This window comes from Spermophilus citellus (genome assembly GCF_964194105.1).
Source record: "Spermophilus citellus genome assembly, chromosome: 5".
Classification (NCBI taxonomy): Eukaryota; Metazoa; Chordata; class Mammalia; order Rodentia; family Sciuridae; genus Spermophilus; species Spermophilus citellus.
The window spans coordinates 6,322,652-6,346,624 of record NC_138186.1 but is presented as its reverse complement, the minus strand read 5'-3'; the positions used below and the strand labels follow the sequence as shown (position 1 = coordinate 6,346,624).

General features: G+C 47.0%; 1 protein-coding gene across 1 annotated transcript in view; it reads right to left on the bottom strand.

Moving 5' to 3' along the window:
- Positions 1-23,973, bottom strand: part of MBOAT1 (membrane bound glycerophospholipid O-acyltransferase 1) — a 97,549-nt gene that overhangs the window by 38,934 nt on the left and 34,642 nt on the right. Inside the window, exons 2-4 of the mRNA XM_081294405.1 lie at positions 9,260-9,405; positions 8,125-8,202; positions 2,590-2,685 (exon numbers count right to left, since the gene is read on the bottom strand). Coding sequence (XP_081150531.1) covers positions 2,590-2,685; positions 8,125-8,202; positions 9,260-9,405 — 320 coding nt within the window. The remainder of the gene's footprint in view (positions 1-2,589; positions 2,686-8,124; positions 8,203-9,259; positions 9,406-23,973) is intronic.

Sequence of the window (23,973 nt, the reverse complement as noted above, 5' to 3'; positions counted from 1 at the left end):
TCTAGGTCTCTGGCTGGTTCCCTCAGCCTGAGACACACCGTCAGTCCTCAGCACCTCTCGGTCTCCAGCTTGCAGACAGCAGATTGGGGGACTTCTTGACGACGAGGGGGGTGCCCACATCTGCTGGTTACGAACATGCCATACTCCAGCTGATGACCCTGAGGAGCAGGCAAGGGTGGCACTGACCAGTGCGAGCCAGGCTGAGAGGCATCCTGCTGTCCCAGGTCCAAAATGCATGACTCCAAGGCAGGTGGAGAGGGTGGCAACCATGGACGCTTTGCAAGGAATCGATCTTTGAGCTGGGTTTTAAGAAATGAAGAAAGAAGTTTCCAGACTGACGAAGACGGCGAAGGGCTTTCTGATGAGGGGAACTCGAGGCACAGAACTAACCCAGCGTGTGTGGACCATGAGCTTTTTTCCATGTCACGCATGGGAGCAGGGGGTGGCAGGAAAGCAAGTGGAGATATTCAGATCCAGATCCCATCTGCTTTGCAGTGGGGAACCTCACTCTGGCAGGTACAGAAAACAGAGATTGGGGAAGGGGCAAGGGGAGGGAAGGTCAGCTGCTAGAAGGCGCTGCCGACTCGCAGTGGTCCAGGGGGTGGCTATGGGTACGAGGAGCAGCAGATGGAGTCCAGTGACAACCAGGCTGCTGAATGATCACGCCAGATGACAGAAGCCGCTGTCCAGGAAGGGCCTCGGTGGGCACCTGCCTCACCCTTCTGTTCTCTTGCAGAGCCAGCCGCTCCATGTGCCTGGAACACCTGTTCTCCTACCAGGAACTCAGTGTCCTTGGCACCTGGCGTTGTACCCAGCACACTGGAGACTCAAAAATTGTCGCAGAAATGAATGAATGAACATTGACTGCATGAAAAAGAGAGGGTGATATTCACAGGAAATAGGTACTAATGTAGTTTGAGCCAAAGCCAAAGCTTTTTGTTCATCACCCTAACCAATATGGCTGTTGGATGATTAGAAAGAGTCTCCTGGAAACATTGAAAAATATGCCAACAAATTCTGTAGTATTTAACTAATTCCCTTGTTGAATAGATATTAAGTAGCAAGAACTCCTTCCAGTACAGTGGGGCTCTGGGGTGAAAGCCGAGCATGGAGGTCATTGATTAAACACTGTGCAGAGATAGGGTTATTTTTAATAGTATCACTTTCTGGCTATTTTATTATCTTTGTTGCTCCCATACTGTGTTTTATAGCAATGCATATCACTCAAGAATAAAATGATTTTTGTGAACTTATTTCAGAAAAATTGGGAAGTGTGCTCTTACCATGTGGGGTAGAGACACCCAGATGGAAGAGAAACAGGGAAAATCCCAGCGGCCTGAGGAAGAAAAGAAGCCCAAGCCACAGGGTGAAGATTTGAATGTAACAGTCTCTGTGTCCAAAAGCAACACTCTTTCGCCCTCCTGTACTTAACTTGGGGGGACAGGTGAGTTGCACAATGGCAAAGTTCACACACATGAGCTGAGTGCAGCCCCTTATTCCAGCCTGCTCACCAACGACTCAACAAATGAGATGCAATCCAACCACCTGAGTTCTCCCCGACCTCAGGCCACCTGCAAGGAACAGAACCAAATCCCTAGGGAAGTAGGTGGATGACATGCATGTCACCAGGGGCAACTCTGCTTACTGCTCATCCTGCAGGATTCATAGAAAGCTGTTCCTCCACTAACCTCAACAGAACACTGACCATCTGCGGTCCTCACCAGGCAACCAGCTGGGACAGGAGGGCTCCACCAGGCCAAGGCTGGGGGCCTCACGCTGCCCCATGCATTAACCTTTTGGCAGCTGGAGGTCTAGGGGCATCTCAGGGAGGAGTCAAAGCAGCCAGGGGACACTCACAAGGTTCAGGATAACAGCTATTTCATTTCACCAGGAAGAATTTCTAGGTCATTAACCAGAAGGGTGAGCACCAACCCTGCATTACAGGCCTTAGAATAGGGATAGGCAAACTGTTTCTATAGAGTTGAATGGCGAATGTTCTGGGCTTTGCCAGCTACAGGGTTCCACTACAATGACTCAGCTCAGCCATTGTAGTGACAGAGCAGTCAGACAACCGTGAGCAAGGTCTGGCCACCCTCCAATAGGCCTGCTTAAAAAAAAAAAAAAAGGGCTGGGGATGTGGCTCAAGCGGTAGTGCGCTCGCCTGGCATGCGTGCGGCCCGGGTTCGATCCTCAGCACCACATACAAACAAAGATGTTGTGTCTGCCGAGAACTAAAAATAAATATTAAAAAAAATTCTGTCTCTCTCTCTCTCTCTCTCTCTCTCTCTCTCTCTCTCTCTCTCTCTCTCCCCCCCCCCCCTCTATCACTCTCTCTTTAAAAAAAAAAAAAAAAAAAAAAGACAGTGGGACAGAACACTTAGGGTGTAGGTTGTGACCCAGACCTTACAGCTGAGCAGTTTATAATCCCACAGAGCAACCCAATCTTCAACCTCCACCCTGTTCACACAACATCTTACCAACTGACTTAACTCACCTGATAATTCTTACGCACACTTGATACATACAGACCCTCCAAGATTGAGTCAAAAGTCCGTAGTCAGTCCCTAGTCCCCAAACTAAGATACTCACCCCGAAAAATCTGTAGTGAGCACTCCATAGTGAAAGATGTATATTCGGCTGATGTGACATATTGTAAGGTATCCCATCGCCACAAAAAAAGTGTATCTAAGAGCAAAAACACAGAAGAGCAGTTTATTATGCAGACCAACAATGCACTCAGGAAATGTTCTCTTCCTCCTCTCCCTCACCCTCTACAGGAAAATGGTCAGTCACACCTGATCCAGAGACATTCCAGGCCATCCTGAGTCCTCACCTCTCCACCCTCGGCTCTGAGCCCTTCATCTCTTCACAAGGACCACAGTGGTCGCTGTCAGTCCCGATGGCATAATGGAATCAGCAAGGGAGCTTAGCAAACTGGGGATGCCTGGGACCTCCCCCAGCTGTCCTGGTTGAGTGGTACCAGGTGCACATGGCATTCCAACATGCAGCCAGGACTGGGTACTGCTGACCCGTAAGGTCTCGTACTCAGACCCTCTTGTTGACCAACCATCGTGTTATCATGTGATAATCTTTACAAAACCCAAACCACCACCTACCCCTGACCACGCCCTTCCTTAAGGCTTGGTTCTCTTGGTGTGCATGCTTCTGTTTTCCTGCCACCCCTCTGGCTAATTCTGCACAGGACCCTCCCTACCCACACCTCAGGCTTCAATTGCCACTCTGTCCTTGGCACTCCCCAGCTTCCTTCAGAGACACCGTCTGCTCCTCTATGAGTGTAAACCAGCAACACACACATAGGCAGACCACACACAGACACACACGTGCATACATACACACCCTTGTCATTCACAACATTTATCAATTTGTAATAATAAATTTGCCTGATAATGTGTGCAATGGGCTGAATATGTGTGTCCTCCCCAAATTCCTATGTTGGAATCCTCCGATGTGTTGGTAGTAAGAAGTGGGTCTTTGGAAGGTCCCAGTGAATGGGACTATTACCCTTATAGAAGGGATCCCGGAGAGCTCTCCGACTCTCTCCACTGTGGGATGCAATGAGGATACAGAGAGAATTCAGCAGAGCAGGGCCCTCGCTGGACCTGACCATGCTGCCTAACATCTGGCTTCCAGTCTCCAGAGACAGGAGAAAGAAATGTGTGTTTATAAGTCACCCAGCCAGCTATGGCACTTTGCCACAGCAGCCTGAGCAGACCATGATGATCTGAGGAACTACTGAGCCCTTAACTGTGAGTAAGTGACTCGAAGGCAAAGATGGTCATGTGTGTTGGTACGTGAATAACTACACGAACGCTACTCGTTGTGAAAGTCTAGTCTCCAGAGGATGCCACTCCCCAGGCAGGTGAAAACTTCCAGACAGCACACGAGTGCTTCACACTCTGCTCTCTAGCTCAGCATTCTCAGCTCACCTGCAACCGGCCTCACGGTCACCTGAGCTCAGGTACCCTGGCCTGCTCCTGTTCCCCGGCTGCACCCTGTACTCTCAGGTCAGATGTCTTTCTTTATGCTCATTCCTCGGCCTGCAGTTCCCCTGTCCATCCATCCCACAGTCCATCCGGAACTCTACTGATCAGATAAGGCTCAGCTCCAATGCCACCTCTTCCCTGTCACTTGGCATGGTCTTGTTCCACCCACCTCACCCCATGTCCTGCTCCTCAACACAACATGTTGTTCCACTGTCTGCACTTTTCTAGTGCTACCTGCTAATCTACATAATTATAGTGCTGAAAGTTATTTACATAGATGTCTGCTTCCCAACGCACTTGACCTTGGGCCTCTCAACCTTGGCTTGACACATAGGAGATTCAGTTACTATTAGTATAAATAAACCGAACACAACACACTAAATGCTTCTGAATGGTTCAGAGCCCATCAGATACAGACATACACTCAGATGGTCCAACTTTTCCCATAAAACGGGGAAGATGAATATTCTGATATTAAATTATATTGAAATTCACACATTCACATTAAAATAACTCATGAAGATGAGATCAACCTAGGAAATAGTAAAGGGTAATAAAATATTATTCAGCAGCAAAAAAGCCAGTCAGGAGTGTAAAGGGGCTCTGTAAATTAAATCACTGCATAAGCTCTTTTTACCATTATTTACAAAGAAGTTACAGGTTGACCATCTCAAATGTGGAAATCTGAAGCGCTCCGAAATCCCCAACACTCCAAATCTAAAACTTTTTGAACATCATGTCACTGCTTAAAAAGTTTCAAATTTTGAAGCTGGGTGCAGTGGCTCATGCCTAAATTTCTAGCAACTCTGGAGGCTGAGGCAGAAGAATCCCAAGTTCAAGGCCAGCCTCAGCAACTCAGCAACTTGGCCCTGAACAACTTAGCAAAGCCCTGCCTCAAAATAAGAAATATAAAAGGCCTGGGGATGTGGCTCAGTAATTAAGCACCCCTAGATTCAATCCCTGGTGCAAAAAAAAAAAGCTTAAAATTTTAAATCATTTCTGATTTCAGATGTTTTTGATTCGAGGTGCTCAACCATTAAAGTCTATTAAAATATTCAAAATTTTTTTTAAAAACTCCAAAATTGGAAACACTTTTGTCCTAAGCTTTTGGGGTAAGGAATACTCAACGGGTACTATACAAGGAGATTTTTTCCTGCCACGGATTCATCCCAAACCCTATAAGACAGTCAGTAAAGCAAATAGCTAAGGAAACTCTCCCCTCAAGAACAGCAGGAGGACAGAATGGACTAGGCCTCCTGCCCTCCAGCACCCATCCCCCTTCTCAGCCAGTTCATGAGCCCAAGGCAGATTCTAAAGGCAGATTCTTCCAGGCCCAGTTCAAATGCAGCCACCACGCCAGCCACTTGTCCTTTGTCTCCTACAGAAGTTAGCCTCAGGCTTGAACCTGGCTTGGACGGAAAGCATGTTCAAGTCAACCATCCCAATAGGCCCTCAGTTGTCAAGGACGAGCGGACTCCTAATACAACAGGGTGAAGCATTCAAGCCCCAGCCTGACCTGAAAAATCTAAGGAATCCAGGAGTGGCACGGAAAACACGTATTCTGGACACAGACTAATCCAAGTTCAAATCCCAGCCCTGGCAAGGTCATCTGTGGTGTGAGAAGTTGGCAGAGTGATTATTTTAGGAAAGAGGGGTGTGGCAGAGACTGGGCCATGAGCAATGATCCTGTTCTCTTCTTGACCTGCCTGGAGGCTACAGGTGTTTGCTCATTTTGTGAAAATCCGTCAAACTCCACTTATCTGCCTCTCCGAGCTTTCAGTTCCACATCTCAGAAAAATAAAGAAGAAAGTATGTATATACATAAAGATCCCAAAGAGTATCTTAGAAGTTATATATTTGAAACAAAGAGATACAATGTTAAATACTATGTTGACGAATAGTTTGTGTCCTTAAAATAGTGAAATGTCATATGTTTTCAAAGGAGCTTGTCCTGGGATGTGGCACAGAGTAGGGACTGAGAGTAGCACTGTTGTGACACGGTGCCTCTGTCCCGGGGATACAAACCACATTCTGCTCCACTTGGCCCACACCTGGTAAACTGATCCCTATGCCTCCTGCCCCACACGGTGGCTTGGGAAGGAGACAGACCTGGCTCCTTTAAGAACTCTCTAAACAAAATCCTGAGTAGCATCAATGCAGAAAAGGGTCAGTTCTCAATGGCAGCAAATGCCAGTTCTCTCCTCTTCCCAGCCACTGGACAGAGCTCTGTGACTCAGGGAAGAGAAAGAAGAAGACACCAAGAATCACTCAATCAGGGTCCTGCAGAGAACTGGTGTTCAGAGTCCCCCAAACTCCACATCTCACAGGTGGGAGATCTCACGGGCAGAGATGCTGTGTGACCTGACTTCCTAACTCGCTCCAGGGCCCTTCCCTGAATTGATAAGAAACAACTTCAGAATTTTTTTTATTTTTTAATCGACACCAAGTCCACCCACTGAACTGGGAACCACCTTCCCACACTGGCCACCACCCAAGCAAAGGGAAAAGGAAGGGCTTCTTGGGGCGTCTTTCCTTGTTACTCTGAAGGCAGAGCCTTCACCCACTGCAAGAGGACTGGGGAGAGAGTCACCCCTGGCTACAAACCACTCCTCCGTCAAGTCAGAGTGTTCCCTTCCGAGCCCCTGGAAGGGAATCCTGGAAACCTGGGCCCGCCGTGGGATGAGTGTGCCTGTGAGTCCTCGACCCTCTGAAACAGGGACCGTATCCCGCCAGCCTTAGGTAAGTATGGGGAAAGCTGTTAACTCCAATGGGGAGGGAGTTGGAAACACGCAACAGAGATCAGCATTACTATTAATCATATGATTGCCCTCGGAATTCTGTTTAGAATAAACAAGAAATCTCACACACACCCCACCACCCTTTAAAAAAAATTTATGAGCATTTTGTCATATGAAGTATTTCCAACACCAACTCCTTCCAAACTAGAAAACAAGTTTCCTATTTCCCTTTTGGAAGGAATGACACTATCTTCTCAAGAAGGCCATTGAAAAGAGAGATGACGATTCAAATGTCAGAGCTCCCTCGGACACTCAGTAGAATGAAGGTAAAGCTGAAAAGTAGGCAAAAACATCTTCCTCTGAAAACCAGAAATCTACTACAAGTAACTATAAAATTATATACTACAAGGATAGATTTTAATGCTTTTAAAAAGAAAAAAGATAGTGCTGATAGTCTTATTAATCAGGGAGTTCACTGAAGCTGAGGAAAGACACGTACTTTTTAGAGACGCCATCAGAAAAGAAGCCACAAAAGGGTAAGTAACTTTTAAAAGCGCTGCAGTCCCTCGTCCCACAGTTCTTATCGAGCCCTTGTTGTGCCAGGTGCTCTTCTAGGTTTTGAGGATACAACAGTGAATGAGAGAGAAGCCTTGGTTTTCACAGAACTTACATATTCCAGTGTCCCCCAAAAGGCAGTCAGCACTGAGTTTCCAAGAAGACCATGGGAAAGAGACTTGCAAAACATATCCCCACTCACTGACTATCCAAGCACAGAGCCTTCAAGTAGAATGAATTACTTCTGTACTTTGAAATACAAAAATATACCATAGCAAAACCCTTTTTTTTTAAGTATACAGCTTAACGAGTTTTGGGTGTACACCCAGAAAACAATCACCAAATCAAAGATGGCGGAGACCTGCATCCCCCATGCCTTTCTGACCCCTTCTTTGTCTCCCTGCATCACGCCTCCCTAGCAACAACCTCTGATCTTCTGTTACTAGAGATTAGTCCGCATTTTCTGGAATTGATCTGTGTGGCTTCCTTCATTCAGCCTATTTAACTCCAGATGCATCCATGTGGTTGCGTCCATTCAGAGCTCACTCCTCTTCATTGCTGGGTAGTATTGCACCAAGACACCTAACTTACTTCCAGTTTGGAACTGTCACAAACTGAGCTGCCTAATCCTGATGAACTCTTTCATGCAAGGCCCAATGTACATCCCACCTTCTTCACAGAGCCTTCTCTGAAGACCCCCATCCCTCCCTCAGACATCCTAGAGGAGCTAAGACACACCACCATGGGAAACCAGGAACTTACAACTTTGTACATTTCAAAGATCACACGAGAAACCTATCTTGTGTTGCTCAACCCCAGGGTCTTACCTGTGTATACTGGATACACTTGCGGTGACCAGGATTCCATAACACATTAACACCAGCACAAAAAGATGTACGGAGTACCTTTAAGACATGAGGGAGGGAGACAATTAATATATTTCATATTAACACACCCTCTGGCTACTCAGCCTCCCCTCCCCCTGCCAAAAGGCAATGATCAGTGTGTAAGAGAAAATATATCAAAAAAAAAAAAAGAGAGAAAATATATCAAGGACAGTTTTCTGAGTAATTGAAGATACTACATCTTGAAATGACAAGGGTCATGGCACAATTTGCCAGTTACAGCCCGTAATGTCACAAATCCATAAATGGACTGCTTATATTTTTTCACGTCCATATATGATGCAGAGTCCAGAGAGATGAGGTTTTTCCTTCAGGACATTATGCATTTATTTTAAAGTACTAGGATCCAAACCCGGTTTTCCAGACACCGAGACTTTCGCCTGGTGGCTGATTCAGATTATCAGTCCTGTTCCAAATGTTCGTTGAAGGATTTGGAGTTGTCCTTCAGACCTTGAACAGATTTCCTTAAGATACACTTCTAGAAATTTGAAATTCCTAAAATGTCAAAGAAGTGCCCCTCCCTGGGCACTGCCAGGCATACCCAGTGAAGTCCAATCTGCCAGTTCTAACAGGTCTTGCTCTGTCAGAGGATGACTCAACCTCCCCAGGCCTGTCTGAAGCCACTGTTCTAACCCCGGAGCAGGACTAACACCAGGGGCTCCAGAGTGGTGCCAGAAACCCACCAGAGTCCGCGAAGGCTGGGAAAGGCCCACAGCAGGGGAAAAAGTAAACTATCCAGCTTCCACGGACATGGCCCATAGGGGCTGCGGAAGCCTGATTTTAAGGAAAAAAAGTCATTGTGCTGACTTCCAGTGGATGGTCAGCTTATTGGTTCTAGTTCTTTCTGTCTTTAATATAGTAAATGGGGATTCCTGCAGCATCCCCATTATTTTACAATAAAGTATTTGCAATGCTTTACAATGATGCAAACCTTTTTTCAACTCTCATTTCACAGCACACTCTTTTACAACCCTGTACTTTTCTTGGTGCGCCACCAAGAACATCCCCTCAAAACACCCAAATGACAACCATTAGCCTTTCTGAGGTGCATACTCACCAGCCAAAGCAAAAGATGACGAAGTAAGTGCCCAAAATGGTGGCGAAGGCATGCCGGACGGCGGGGCTGCTCTTAGCAGGATGCAGGTAGAGGCGAAACCAGAGAGCGGCGAGCAGGGCGAAGAGCTGGCAGGCCACGAAGTTCACCTGGGGAGAAGGGGGCCGTCAAGGTGTTGCCCACCGCCCTGGCTGTCTTTCAGGGGCTGCATCAAGATGCATCCCAGACTGGGCTTTGGGTTTCCCTCAGTCGAGGTTTGGAGGAGGAACGAGAGACAAAAAGGTAACTGCCTTCATGGGGACACCCCCAGCTTCTCCTCCAGGCCCACAGGTGACCAGGCTGCTTCCCCCAAGGGCACAGGGTCCTAGTGTACAAGGCACCCATGAGGTCTCCTCCCAGCCCCAGCAGGACCAGGAGGGGAAGGAGGTGTTCTTCAGAGATGCCGAGCTGGGCGAGTGTTCCCCTGTTTGGTACCTAAGAAATCAGTGTTCTCTGAAGTGGTCACCAGGTGTTTTATGACTTTAATCTTCTCATTTTTAATTAGTAAGAGCATTCCTTAAGGTCAAGATAAGACACTAAATCCCCCCCCCAAAAGAGACACAGACCTGCGTGAAACCTCCAGAGTGCGCGTAGCCAATTTTGCAAGGTAGCTACAAATTTCCTTGGAAAAGTCACAGTGGTTTCTCTCTCAAGAACATTTTCACATAGGGGCTGGGTGGAGCTCACTGGTAGTGGGAGCACCCAGCATAGGCAAGGCCCTGGGTTCCACCCCCAGGAACTAACCCATACACATGCACACTTTACTAAGGGGAAATATAAAACGATTCACTGAAATACAGGAGAGATTTTTTTTTTAAAGAACAAGCAAACGTGCATCTTCATAGCATAAATTAATACAAATCAAACAGTGAGTGGCTTAACCATTAATGAAAACTAGAAAAGTAATTGAAATTCTCCAATGTAGGCAGGATGAAAACTTCACTACTAATTCAATTTTAGAAGGCAATTAATCAAAAAATATTGAAAATATGAATAAATGCTCAAATTTTCCATCAGGGGATTTTCATGCTCTAATAAACTGCAGCCGTTAATAAGTCATTAGGGTTGCACAAGGAGGTAAGGCTGGAGGAACACTTGAGCCCACTTTGTTTTTCTAATAAAAAGCAACAATACTTTGGACCCTTCAAAAATATTGCCTTCAAAGACTTTTTATTTCATTATTAAAAGTGAACTATTTTCCTCCCTAGTTGGAGATTAGACCCCACCATTGTCCCCAAAAACCTGTGCTCACTGCAGCTCACCTTCACTTTTCACCTTAAAAGACACAGAGAGTGACGTATGAATCTGTCATGCAACATGTGGCCACATCTTTTGTGTAGGCTAAATTAACACCACACACACACACACACACACACACACACACACACACACTCTCACAGGGAGAGAGAAATGATCAACTTTGCAAGGTACAAAATGAGAAAGAATCAGCAACTGGAAAGTCAAAAGGTCAGGATGCTCTGAGATGACCAATCACATTCTCTCATTCTTTTGGCCCAGGGACCTGCACTTCCATGAACGTATTTACTCAAGAGACCAACTGTGGAGAAATCTGCTCCGTCGTTTTGTTTTGGCCAATAACTACTGAGCATCCGCACATAAGGAATGACACAGGGAACAGACCAGTGGTTCTCAAGAGTGTGGTCACCAGGCCAGCAGCCCTGACCTCATCTGGAAACCTGCTGGCAATGCACACTCTCGGCCTCCCCAGGCCCACGGAGGGAGACATTTCCTGGTGGAACCTAGGAGCGGATGTTCTAACAGATCTCCAGCATCCTCGAGTTTAGGAACCACCGGGTTAGAAGAAAGAAAGCCTGTTCCCTGCCCTCAAGGAGCTCATGTAAAAAGAAGACAACCTAAAAATAATCACATGGTACCGTCGGAACTGAAAAAGATTTTTTGCTTGACCAAACTTTCATCAAGCTCCTGAATCTTCTCCAAGCTCCATCTGTGCACTTCCTTATAAGATCAGTTTCAGTATGAACCCTGCTAAGAACCCCTGCATCCTCCAATCAGACAAGGTTCCCCAGCTGTTGAGCCATCCCACTAATCCCCAAGGAGAAGCTGCAGCAGCGCAGGCTGGTTGGAGTGCGGGTGCAAGCAGGGGCCATGGCCCCCTGGAGTCCACCATGCCAGTGCAGGCCTGAGGCACAGAGAGCCAGGGCCGAGGCAAGAGAAGATGCACCCAACCTGTCACAAAGCGGCAGCCAGGCAGGGCCCATGTGGGCCATGCAGATGCACCACAGCCTGGAACCCTGAGCATCCTCGATCCCACAACCTCAGCCTCCTACTTCCTCCAGGTGCCCAGGTGGGCTGGAGCTCAAGCAGCAAGCACAGGCCACAGCCAGTGGGGACGCCTGTTCCCCTAGTGCCACTGCAGAAGTCCAAACCCAGAGCATCCATGATCCCATGACCTCAACCTCCCACTCCCTGCTGAGCAGCAAGAAAGCAGATGTGGGGCAGGCCTGAATGGAAGTGCAGACTCGAGGGCTAGCCAAAGGCATTAGTACTTTTCCAAACCCCGATTATCCTAAACTTGGAACAGCGTTGACCCGAGGGCTCTATGAACCCCTGACTACCACACTGGAGTGGTAGCCCTTATGGGGGCCCCCTCTTGCCCCTTTAAGAGTTCTGTTTCTGTTTGTCACACTTGAATAAACCCTACTCCTTCCAGATTTGTGAGACCTGAAAGAACCAGGAAGGGAGTCGCCATGAGCTGCTGAGATCTGTGGCAACACTGGCGGGCACAGCCGCTGACCAGAGCTGGGCATGCCACTCAGGGGTAGAGAAGAGACTCTCTGCCAGCTGCGACCAAGCAGGTGTCCCCTGCTGGGCCTAACTGCTGACCTAAAATGGACTCTCTGGGCCGCAGAGGCCTGCAGCTTACCCAGGCCCCACCTGCCCACAGAAGTGGAGAATCAAGTTTGACCTCAAATTCCAGTTTCATGGTCACCCTCAAAGTGCCTGGCACTTTCTATTAAATTATTCTAAAGCTACAAAATTTTGCCCAGAATAAATCCAGTAAGCAGTTACCTCTGCTGAGCAGGTGACGTTGCTGTCCCCACCATTCAGACTCGCCTCGTACCCAGTCTACCTCCCACCCAGCGTCTACACAGCAGCCCGAGCTCCCAGTATCCTTCTGTTGTAGGGAGAAGCAATGCAACCCAGGACCGTCCGTCCCTGGGGTTTCGCTCCTAAGTATAATTTTATAAACCTAAAGCAAAGACAAATCTAAAAGTCAAAGCAGTTTGCAAAATGAAAATTGGGAAAGATAATTTTCTCCTTTGAATTCTAAAAGCTTATCTTCATGAATCAAAAGCAAAGGTGAAGAAAATAACAGATTTTTCTAACAATTAAGAAAAGGAAGAAAAACTCTGAATGATGGAAAGGCTGGTTTTCTGCACAAAAGGAGATCGAGAGTTTGGTGAGCAGGTTCAAGGAGAGATGTCCCCAGTTTGAGGGTGGACAGAACTGGCACTTGGATACGGACAGCAGGGGTGAGAACAGGGAGCTACAACCACAGAAACCGGTGGAATCCCTAGGGAGGCCTGGAGGCCTGGTGGGGCCACCCCAGTAGAAGAGATGGTTGCCTGGTTTCTGGAAGAAGAGAGGAGGTGGCCTCAGAGAAGCACTGCTTCCAGGAGGTTGAGGAGGTGTCAAATGCAGACCCTGGACCCTGGGTATGAAGAGCAGAGGCCAGGTGAGACCTCATGGACCTGAAAAGTTCTTGGGGTTGGACTGAAAACTGGAGTATCCAAGAGTGCAAAAGCTCATGTTTGAAAGCACAGTCCTCAATCCAGCAAGGTTTGGTGCGGGGCTTTTAGGCACTGATTGGATCATGAGGCTCCTACCTCATCAGTAGATTAATCAATTTAAGCATTGATAGATTAATAATCCATTGAGAGCTGAATGGACTACTGGCACAGGGGACCTGGTTGGATGAAGCAGGCTCTAGAGGCATGTCCTGGATGGTTTATCCTCCCCTCTCTCTGCTCCCAGGATGCATGAGCTGAGCAGCCTTCCTTCACCATGCCCCTCCACCATGGAGTTCCGCCTTAACTCAGTCCAAAGAAATGGAGCTGGCTGACCATGCACTCAAGCCTCTGAAGCCATAAACCAAAATAAACGTTTCTCCTCTAAGTTTTTCTTGTCAGGTGTTTTGGTCATGGCAAGAAAAAGCTGACTTACATAAGAACAGTATGAACTGACCCCCGGGAGCCAAGGAAGGCTGCAGCAGCCGCAGAGGCCGCAACAAGATGGCAAGACTGAGACCACAAGGACAGCTTCACTGAACAGAGGCCAGCAAGGAAGGCCAGGATGGTCTATGACTCCCTCAGAGCTCAGATCTTTTCCAAGTAGAGACATGGACAGCTCCTTCAGTTAACCAAGGTTATGCTAAAGTGAATTGTCCCATTAGCAATGAAACTTGAGTGCTACACTAACTTCAGTGGGGAGAGATCTTAAAAGTTACGCTCTGGAGCATATCTGTATGAATTTTAGACCTACTATTATTAACATAACTTGAAATATGTACAAAAGTTCTGCACAAATATACTGACTTGAGCATTATTTGCAGTAGCAAAAAGAAGGAAACTAAAAGTGGTAGTGTTTGCTATCAGCCAAAACTTTCAACTGACTCTTGGAAATCTATTCAAGAGATGAAAAGCTAAATGCCCCCAAAATGACAGGGTATCATTTACAGGATAAAACTAAGTAAAAGCAACCTAAATAGAGGGCTCTAGATGTAAATCCCTCCGTGGGATAGCATGCCATCAATTAAAATCACACCCGTAATAAAATGAAAGACATTCTCCTATAACTAATAAACAGCAGAATATCCAGCAGTATGAATACTTAGAACCATGTAAAACAATCCACAGCAACATACGGAAAAGAGCAGAGAGGACATGTAAAATTGAACACAGCTGTTATACCAGTGTGACCAGGATCTAGGCCTTTGTTTTACAAATCTTTTGTGCAATTTTGAATTGTAAAATTCCCTGTAAAATTTTATACACACACACACACACACACACAAATTGGGGTTCTCCAAAAAAGGCTATGACTAGAATCCAAGTCTATCTTATACACACACACACACACACACACACACACAATCCTTATTTGATTCTTACTCTGTCTATCCTCTGGGTTGTTATTTATTAGCACCTACTACAAAGGAAGGTTAGGAAGGAGTTAGCCAGAAATGGAAGAAGTCAACCTATTTAAAAAATAATAATAATAAGTGTCATCTTGAAGAAAAACACACTTCTTATAGTCAGCGAAATGTCCAGAGCAACAACGTGGGTGGCCAGAGAATGAGAAAGTATGCGCCATGATAGTCTTTAATAACCCTTCACATTTAAAAGAAACATGTGCAAAGTTTTCACTTTCCTGTGGCTCCGCTGCCCCTGGAGCAGAAAAGAAAGGGGCAATTTCATTGGTGATAGCCAACAATATGCTGGCCACAATGAGGGCATTGTGGGGCCCTTCTGCATCGAGAAACAGTGGAGCACAGCTGTTTCCATCAGATTCCTAAACAAAGCGAGGCTGGCATAGCTCAGATTCAGCAAGAGCTCAATTTCCACAGCTCTTGCAAGATTTCAAAGTTGCTGCAAGGAAATAAAACGCATGCCCAAATGTTTGACTTCTTATTTCACCACCACAATGAAACTGTGCTGCAGTTTTCCAGTGTGAGTCTTAAATCTTTCTACCCTCTCATGTAGTCTGAAAGGCATTATGTGGGGGCTTCTGATCAGGGCCGTTGTGGCTTCTAACAACAACAAAACAAAACAGAAACAAATAAAAAACAAGAAACAAACCTTGTCTGGAGCTAAAAAAAAAAAAAAAAATTACCTTCCCCCAATGCACAGATGCAAACATGCTGTTTTTAACAAATAGCAAAACTTAACTTTCCGCTCCCTCCCATAGGGGTTTACCAGTGGATCACCAATGGGGTGCAGACCACGGTCCTGGCATGGAATGTCCTTCTCAGCAACACTGCTTTACCGCTCCAAGACCAAGTCAGCTGATGAAGCAATTCCTTATTTAAGGCAAGCCGCCACCAACAGTACTCTTTTACCTTGCCCCTTACGAATAAATGTGGCTGGGGAAGAGCCCTAAAGACCCTATACTTTCTGTCCAATAGGACAAAAAGTGTACCAAACTCTCCAACTACTGGGCACTTTCAAAGAGGTCCTTGCCATACTTTCATTGTCAACTCCTTCGAACATTTTTAAATCTGTAAAGAGCCCACCCTTTCCCAAACTTGTGGAGAAGCAAACATTCTTTAAGATGGATCATCAACGTACATAATTTACAGCCAAATTTTCAACGTACTTTTTAAAAAATACCTTTATTTCTCATTTATATGTGGTGCTGAGAATTGAACCCAGTGCCTCCCACATGCTAGGCAAGCGCTCTGCCCCTGAGCCACCAGCTCAGCCCCTCAATGGACATTTTGTCTCATCACAACCAAGAATGTCGTTTGCGGAGTGTGCTCCACGTGTGGGGCTCGGGGTAAGACTGTGAGAAGCTCCTGCTGCACCCAGGGGGACACGGGTCACAGATGGTAATGGCTGCAGTCAGTCTGGGCATGGTAGAGATGGGATAAACCGGCCAGCGGTCTTACTCCTGTGCTGCCTCCCCCACTCCCAGCCTCTCCGGGCAGCACCTCCTCTCAGAGGATGTCCGGGTTGTCTGCATGAGCTGTCTAGGGCTGCCATAACAAAGCACCCCAGATTAAGTGGCCCCAACACAGAAATGCCCTCCCTCTCAGTTCTCGGGACTAGAAGTCTGAAAGCACGGTGGCAGCGGGGTTGGTTCTGCTGGGGTGGCCCTCCTTGGCTTGAAGATGGCTGTCCTTTCCCGTGGCCTCCCGTGGCCTGCCTTCTGTGTGTATCTGTATCTTCATCTCCTCCTCTTACAAGGCTGGACTACAGCCCACCCTCATGACCTCATTTAAATTGAATCACCTCTTCAAAGACCCTCCATCTCCAAATATAGCCACGTTCCAAGGTCCTGGGAGTTAGGACTTCAACGTGTGCAATCAGCCCGTAACACGGCCCAATAAAAATTCTCTGCTCAAACACATGAAATGAAACAGACTTCACTGTCCTCCCTCCTACAGGTGGAAAGTCAGCAGGACCCAAACCACAGAGCCTGTGTTAGCCTCCGCACAGGCGGCACAGGGGCCCGAGATGCCAAGCACACAGCTGCCCAGAGGGCCCGCGGCTGCCCCTGCCTGCTGCCCCCACACCATCCAAACGCGTTAGCCTACTCCAGGCTAGTCCTGCGCAGAACGTCCCTTGCCCTCTGGCCTTTGTTCCAAAGTGTTCAAGCAGGGACAATCTGCAATTGTTGAGCACATATTGTGTACAATAGCTCAACAACCATCTGCTGTGACTCTGAATGCCCCATGTCTGTCTATTAGTTCAGTTACTCAACCCTCGATGTACTGCTGGGGAAGCCAAGGCACAGCCCTCAAAGCGCTCCTCCTCGGGCCAGCTCCCGTAGTCAAAGTTGAGTCACATACTGTCTGCATGTGATCACCTCCTGAGGTCCCTCTTGTACAGGAGGAGATCCGGAGTAACCCTACCGGGGTCAAAGTCCTTTCTGACCACGGACTCTCCCTCTCTGGAGTCTGTATGCTCACAGGCCATGCCATCTCCAGTCCACAGTGAGCCACCCAGCCCCTCTGGAACGAGACAATCCCTCTTAATCCTAAGAAAAACAGTCCTTACCTACCTGGTCGGAGTTCAGATTGCACACGAGGGCTCACCTCATTCTGCAAATATCACGCCACGTTCACTGGTTGAGATTCGGAATGAAACCTCTTTAAAAACTGACTCAAGTGGAAATAAGGGGAGAAAATCATGCTGTCTGTTTAGCCACGGCAAGGGAACACCCAGAAATACATAGGTGAAATCTTTTTAGGATCCCCTGCAGTCTGCCTCCCACCTAGACATCATGTCCTGAGACCCCTGGTCCAGCAGGCAGAGAAGACGGAACAGAACCGGGATCATGCAGAAGCCCTGAGACACCCATGCACAAACTAGCTGTTGGTTACCACCTCTGGGGAGAAAATCTCCCTTAGAGTCAGTTTTACTGTTGGTGAATATAAAGTCATCTTCTTCCCCTCCCCTCCCCCTCCCCCTCCTCCTCCTTTCCATCATTGGGCCCAGGGTTTACAGTACTAACTACAGGCCAGGAATTGGCCTAAGGCCTCTGCCTGTATACCTCCTTTCACGTTCCAACTTTGAGGTCTTGGAGGCACCCATATTATTGATAAGGAAATTAAGTCATGGGAGTAAGAAATTTACCCCCAAGGGCTAGGGTTGTAGCTCAGTGGTAGAACGCTTGCCTTGCACGCATGAAGCCCTGGGTTCGGTCCCCAGCACCACATAAAAATAAACAAATAAAAATAAAGATATTGTGTCCATCTACAACTAAAAAAATATTCAAAAAAATAGAAAAGATGGGGCTGGGGATGTGGCTCAAGCGGTAGCGCGCTCGCCTGGCATGCGTGCGGTTCGATCCTCAGCACCACATACAAACAAAGATGTTGTGTCTGCCGAAAACTAAAAAATAAATATTAAAAAAAAATCTCTCTCTCTCTCCTCTCTCACTCTCTCTCTCTAAAAAAAAAAAAATAGAAAAGAAATTTTCCCCAAAATCACACACCTCATCAGCGGCTACCGTGGAATTTACTCTGGGAGGCTGCTTCCCAAGCCTACCTGCTCAGCCAAGACATGAGGGTTGAACTCAGCCTCCCGCCTAATCCCAACATCCCCTTTTCCAAATGAAGAAAAACTGGAGTCCTGGATTCTAAGTGACTTGGCCTGGGTCAGACAGCCCCTGAGCCTCAGGATTGGGACTGCGTCTCACGCGCCCCATGTGTTAGTCAGCTTTCTGTAACTGCGACAAATCCTGGAGATGAACAAGGTAAAGGAGGAGCAGCTTATCTGGCTGAGGGTCAGGGAGCTCCACAGTCGCTTGGGCCTGCTGCCCCGGAGCCTGTGGCAGCACAGCTCACCACGGCAGGAGCAGGTGCAGGAGAACTGCTCACCTCATGACAGCCAGGGAGGGGCCGGGTCCCCGAGTCCCCTTCAAGGGCACACCCCCAGACCTAACTTCCTTCCACAGGCCCATCTCCTAGAGGTTCCACCACCTCCCAATGGCACCAACAGCTGAGGACCGACCTTTCACAGTGCGCTATTGGGGAACATTCTAGAACCAAAGCACAGCATCCTGGCTCAGGCCTAGCACGCCCACCTGAGGCTCTTCACCCCTGGACACGGGGTGGACGCAAAACAGGGTGCAGGGGCCAAGGGGCCCCTGGAGGAATAAGGGCCCCTGGTGAAGAACCCTGGCGCCCAGAGGGAGTGAGGAGTCCACACTGCTGGAGGGAACACCACTGGATGAGGAAGCAGAATGGCTGGGCACGACTCTGCGATCTTGACTGGAGCCTGGGCACGTCAGTTTTACACACAGACAGAGACCACAGGCAACAGGAGTGGACCTCAGTGTGTTTATGTGCATGCCCATGCATAATACTGATCAACTTAAATGAAATGGAAACGTTGTGCATATATTCAACATATGATTTACATAATGTGGATATAGTGTAAATAATACATACATATATTTCACATATAATGTATAATAATGTGTGTGTGTGTGTGTGTGTGTGTGTGTGATTTAGATACAGATAGAAAACCTTTTCATCTGCCCCAAAGTCCACCCAGCTGAGTCCAGAGTTGTCATCACTCAATCTGGTTCCACAAAGAAAAGTAACCTCAGGTTAATGACGGCCACACTTTCAGGGCTACATAAATAAAGTGCTTTGTGAACTACAAAGCTCCAGTATTAGCTTAACTACAAACTCTAAAGTCCATGAGCAGACCGCCGTGTGACAAAGGCTCCCAACACTGAACACTAGAACACCAGCGAGCTATATAAGTTTTAGAAAAGACTGATGCTGGGTGCTAGGGCCCCCTCCAGATCAAACTGGGTGAGGGCACCTTTTTTCTTTCAAAGTTCCCTGGGTGATTCTAACGCATAGCCAGGGCTGAGATCCACAGCTTCGACTTACTCCACTAATGGGAAGCGAGAGGCAGTTTGGTGAGTGTATGTTACAGTAATTACAGGCACGAAACAGACAAGAACTCAGGCGCTCATCAATCATCTGGTCCAAGGCCCTCATTTTGGGGGTAAGGAAACTGGTTCTCAGAGAGAAGCGGCTACTACAGCCAGAGTCTCCTGACACTAGCGACAGACCTGTTTCCACTACAGAAATGGACCCACGTGCCCAGCCAATGACACCTCTGATGACCATTCTTCTCTGATGGATGGAGCAGCCGGGCTGCTGGCAGAGCCTCACAGCGTGTGGCTGGCACTCTGCTTCCTCTCCACACGCCTGCGTCAGGAACTGGCAGAGGGTTACAGGAAAGGCTTGGCACGTCGTGGGCCTAATTTTCTGCAGAAGGTTTAAAAGTGGACAGGGAAACCAACGGGTCCACAGAGAGTGGGTAAAAGCCCCCTGGCTGACCAAAGCAGCATTCTGCCTCCCAGGACAGATTGAAACCCAAGAACTTCAGGTCCTCTTCCTGCATCCGTTAGCTCTACGCCTACAGGAAGTCAATCAGAGGAAGCCACACAGTTTATTTTTTCTGAAATTTCATTTAATAATAAAATCAACAAATGCTCACTTTAAAATTGAATGATACAAAAGAGATGCAAATGAAAAAGTCCATCATCTCCCATCCACAACCTCTACACCCACCTCTCACTCATCTTTCTTCTTAGGAGATCAGAGGATGCTCTTTACTGCTTTTTTCTATATATGAAAAAAAAAATCCAAAAGCATTCTCATATATGGGGGTTTCTCCTTTAGTTTAATAAATCATAGTATAAAAGTTACCACGTAATATGGTTTTTCACTACTAAGAAGATGGACATATTTCCAAGCAAAGTCATATTAATTAACTTGGTCCCTTTTTTTTTTTCTTTTGGTACTGGGGATTGAACTCAGGGGCACTGGACCACTGAGCCATATCCCCAGCCCAGCCCTATTTTGTATTTTATTTAGAGACAGGGTCTCACTGAATTGCTTAGTGCCTCCCCTTCACGGAGGCTGGCTTTGAAATGGAGATCCTCCTGCCTCAGCCTCCCGAGTTGAAGTGATTATAGGCACGCACCAGTGCGCCTGACTAACTTGGACCTTTTAAAGCTGCATGCTATTCCATAGCACGGGGAGGAGGGTGGACATGTCCATCCCTTGATTCTCATAGAGATCATGTAATTTCCACTTCATCTCTTTGGAGGGTATATTATGCCGCAGTCTGGCTAGGTACAAAATCAAGAGCCACTCAAGCAGGAACAAACTTTATTTTTTGAAACTGCCACCAATGCCCCGTATGCTCCCAGGAAGATCGCTGATCGATGCATGCGCGTTCTCCTGGATCCCAAGAGAGTTCCTTGTGCAGTTCCTCCTACTGCACTTCCCCAACCAATGGGAACTCTCCAGGAGTCCCGTAGCAGGCCGAGATGAACAGCAGGAGTCCAATATCCATATGAATGCAGATCTTCACATAATCATATCATCTCAGTGGCTAGCTGGCCTTACCTTTCAACCAAAAATGCCATGCATCGTATTACTTGGCTGTGGCTCTTAGCAATATTAATGGTGATCAAATATTTGAGATAAATCAACTTAAAGGAGAAGAGATTTATTTTGGCTGATGGTTTCAAGGCTTCAGTCCCCATCCACGTGGCTCCACCCCTTGGGCCTGTGGTGTGGAAGAACATGGTGGCGGAGGAGGTCAGTTTATCTCATGGGAGCCAGGAAGCAAAGGGAGAGAGAGGAAGAGCCAGGGTCCCTGCACACCCCACAGTGACCTCATTCTCCCCACTGGGCCCACCTCCCCTCCCCCTCCCAACACTGCCACCAGCTTGTGACCAAGCCTTCAACCCACGGCACTAGGGGGACATTTAGGATTCACGCCACCACAGAGGACAAATACAGAAGAAACCTTTCCACCCGTTGTCCACCCTGGCCTGCCCAGGGAAGGAGGAAGTGTCCACCAGCTGATGGGGGGAGAGAAGGCAGTGGGCAGGCCCAGCTCTGCCCCATCTCTGCCAGCCTCAGCACCAAGGCCCTCTGCACCCTGTGCTCCCTGGGTGTCCTGCCCCGGGGGGTCCTGTGGGACCTGCTCATCAGCACCAGGAGCCCACGGACTGTTCAAAGGCAAAGCAGTGGGAAGTCTGTGGAGGCCCGTCGGCTCCCATCACTAAAGGGAATGACTAAGCTCCCTGCTTCTCATGTCTAATTTCCAAATTGGCTCCAGGTCTAAGAAGGAAAGCAAAGAGCATCGCTCCTTAGCTGCCCGAAACTGCAATATGGACATGACATGATTTCTGCAGCCATCCTACAACTTCCAAGTTGTTTCCAGTTCTTTGCTGTTACAAACAGCCCCATAAAAACCGTTGACCCCATGTCCTTGTGAACTGGTGAATTTACACCTTTGAGATAAATTCCTAGCTCCATAAAATGGTATAGTATTTAATATTTTAATAAATATTGCCAGTTACATTTTCAGGGGTTGAAGCTGGTTTTCACTCCACCAATCACATAAGGGCGTGTCCCCCCCACCCCACCCCAACGCTGGATGTACAAAGCTGCTAATTTCAACAATCAGGTGGCAAAAAAACTGGTTTTGTATTCATTTCAATCTGCATTTGTCTGATTCCTGGCTGAGCACCTTTTCATTTATTACTGGTCTCTGGCCAATAATAGTTTTATTTTAGTTTCTCGGCTACTAGAGTATTCTATAAAAGGCGAGTGTCACTGCATGAACTACACATAGATTTTAGTCAACAGTAACTGGGAGTTGGAAGAGACTTAGAACACAGCTGTGAGGCAGACACTTGGAGATGGACTCCTACCCGAACCCTAGTCGTGTAACCTCTGCCCAGTCCTTTAGCCTGAGTCTCTGACTTACTCTGCAACATGGGAATAATGCAGCCACTCTCACAGAATTCACATGTCATGTGGCCAGCAGGGAGTCTGTCACAGCATTCAGTGTGCAGTTGCATGCTAGCTATTATCACTGTCATCTCTCTTTTTTTTTACTAGTTACACATGACAGAACAATGATCTTGACAATTCATACATTTGAATCAAATGGGGTATAATTTCTCATTTTTCTGAATGTACAGGTTGCAGAATCACATTGGTCATACAGTCATCTCTTTGACTCCATTAAACTGTTCACCCAACATGGTTTGGAAGAGGAAAGCCCAGAGGTACTCATAGATGACCAACTCCCTGCACAACCTTCAACAGAAAGCACATGGGTGATGAAAAGACCTTCCCAGAACCACAGTGGCCTGCACAGAGGACTAGAGTGTCCTCATACACACATGCAATCAGCCCATCTTCTTTCCCACGGGAAATGTGGGCTTATAATTGTGCTTTAAAGACAGTGCATTCATTCCTCAAGTTTTAATCTCTTCGTTATTTATTCTTAAATTCCTAGGCTTTTCAATTGACATTTGAAATAATAAATTTTTCTTTCAAAAAAAGCCCAACCAGCATCAGACAATTATGCTATGAATTATATAGTGTCACCTTTCTTACAAAAAGAGCAACTTTCTAATACTTTGTCACTGCGTGTGTTTCTCTCCTCACAAGTACACACACATAGACTCTGGTTGTCTCACATCACTAAGGAGGCATCGGCACAAATATCATCAGCGTTTTCCCAGTGGATAAAATGAAGAGGTTAAATAAGGTTATTTGAAGACAGCGAGGAAAACAAACTCCCAAGTGACTTTTCCCCAATGACCGATGCTGCCTGCTAAACAGAAAACTAGCCTTGCACACTTTCTGTCCTGGTGGACCCAAGGAAAAACTCTATCACTCAAAGATAGTGTCTCCCTAGCCATATATGCCCTCCTGTTGCCAGCCATTCCACTTGCTGTGGAAGAAATTACCATGAGTGAGTGAGGTCTTCCGGGACGATGGAAAACAGAGCCAGGGCTACATCTTCTTATGCAATACCCCAGGGTGTGACCAATTATCTCAGAGTGCGTTGTGAAATTCTCAAAAGTCTCAAAACAAAATTAATTTTTATTTAGTTCAATTTGAAAACAAAACACAATGCCACTGAATATTTACAAAACAAGAGGCCTTGTGGGGCCTTTCTGGGATATAGTACCATCGTCGCATCTCCAAGAATGGAGTGTACCCAAAGCTGGGTGGCCGTTGTGGAATGGGGAACTGTCAAAATAGGAATATTTATCTGGTCCCTGGGAGCTAAGCTATTTTGAGCTTCTGTGATTAATTGCCTTTTCCAAAATACGTGTGTATAATAAGAACTCTGATGCAGACCAAGAGTTGAAATATCTGCACATCCTTGTGTAAAAGGATCTACCCTACTCCACAGAAGATAGCAAACAAGTTACCAACTACACCGTAAAATTTTTTTAAATAGCAAGCAAGCTGCCTACTAACTCTCCTGCCTTCCATCTCTCTATGGAGTCACAGAAGAAAGAGGGGGACTTATGTTTTTAAAATTTAATTCCAGAGGATCTCTGAACTCCCACTCCATTTGGAACCTCTCCTTCATGCCACAAATATGGCGCTGCCCTGCCATTCC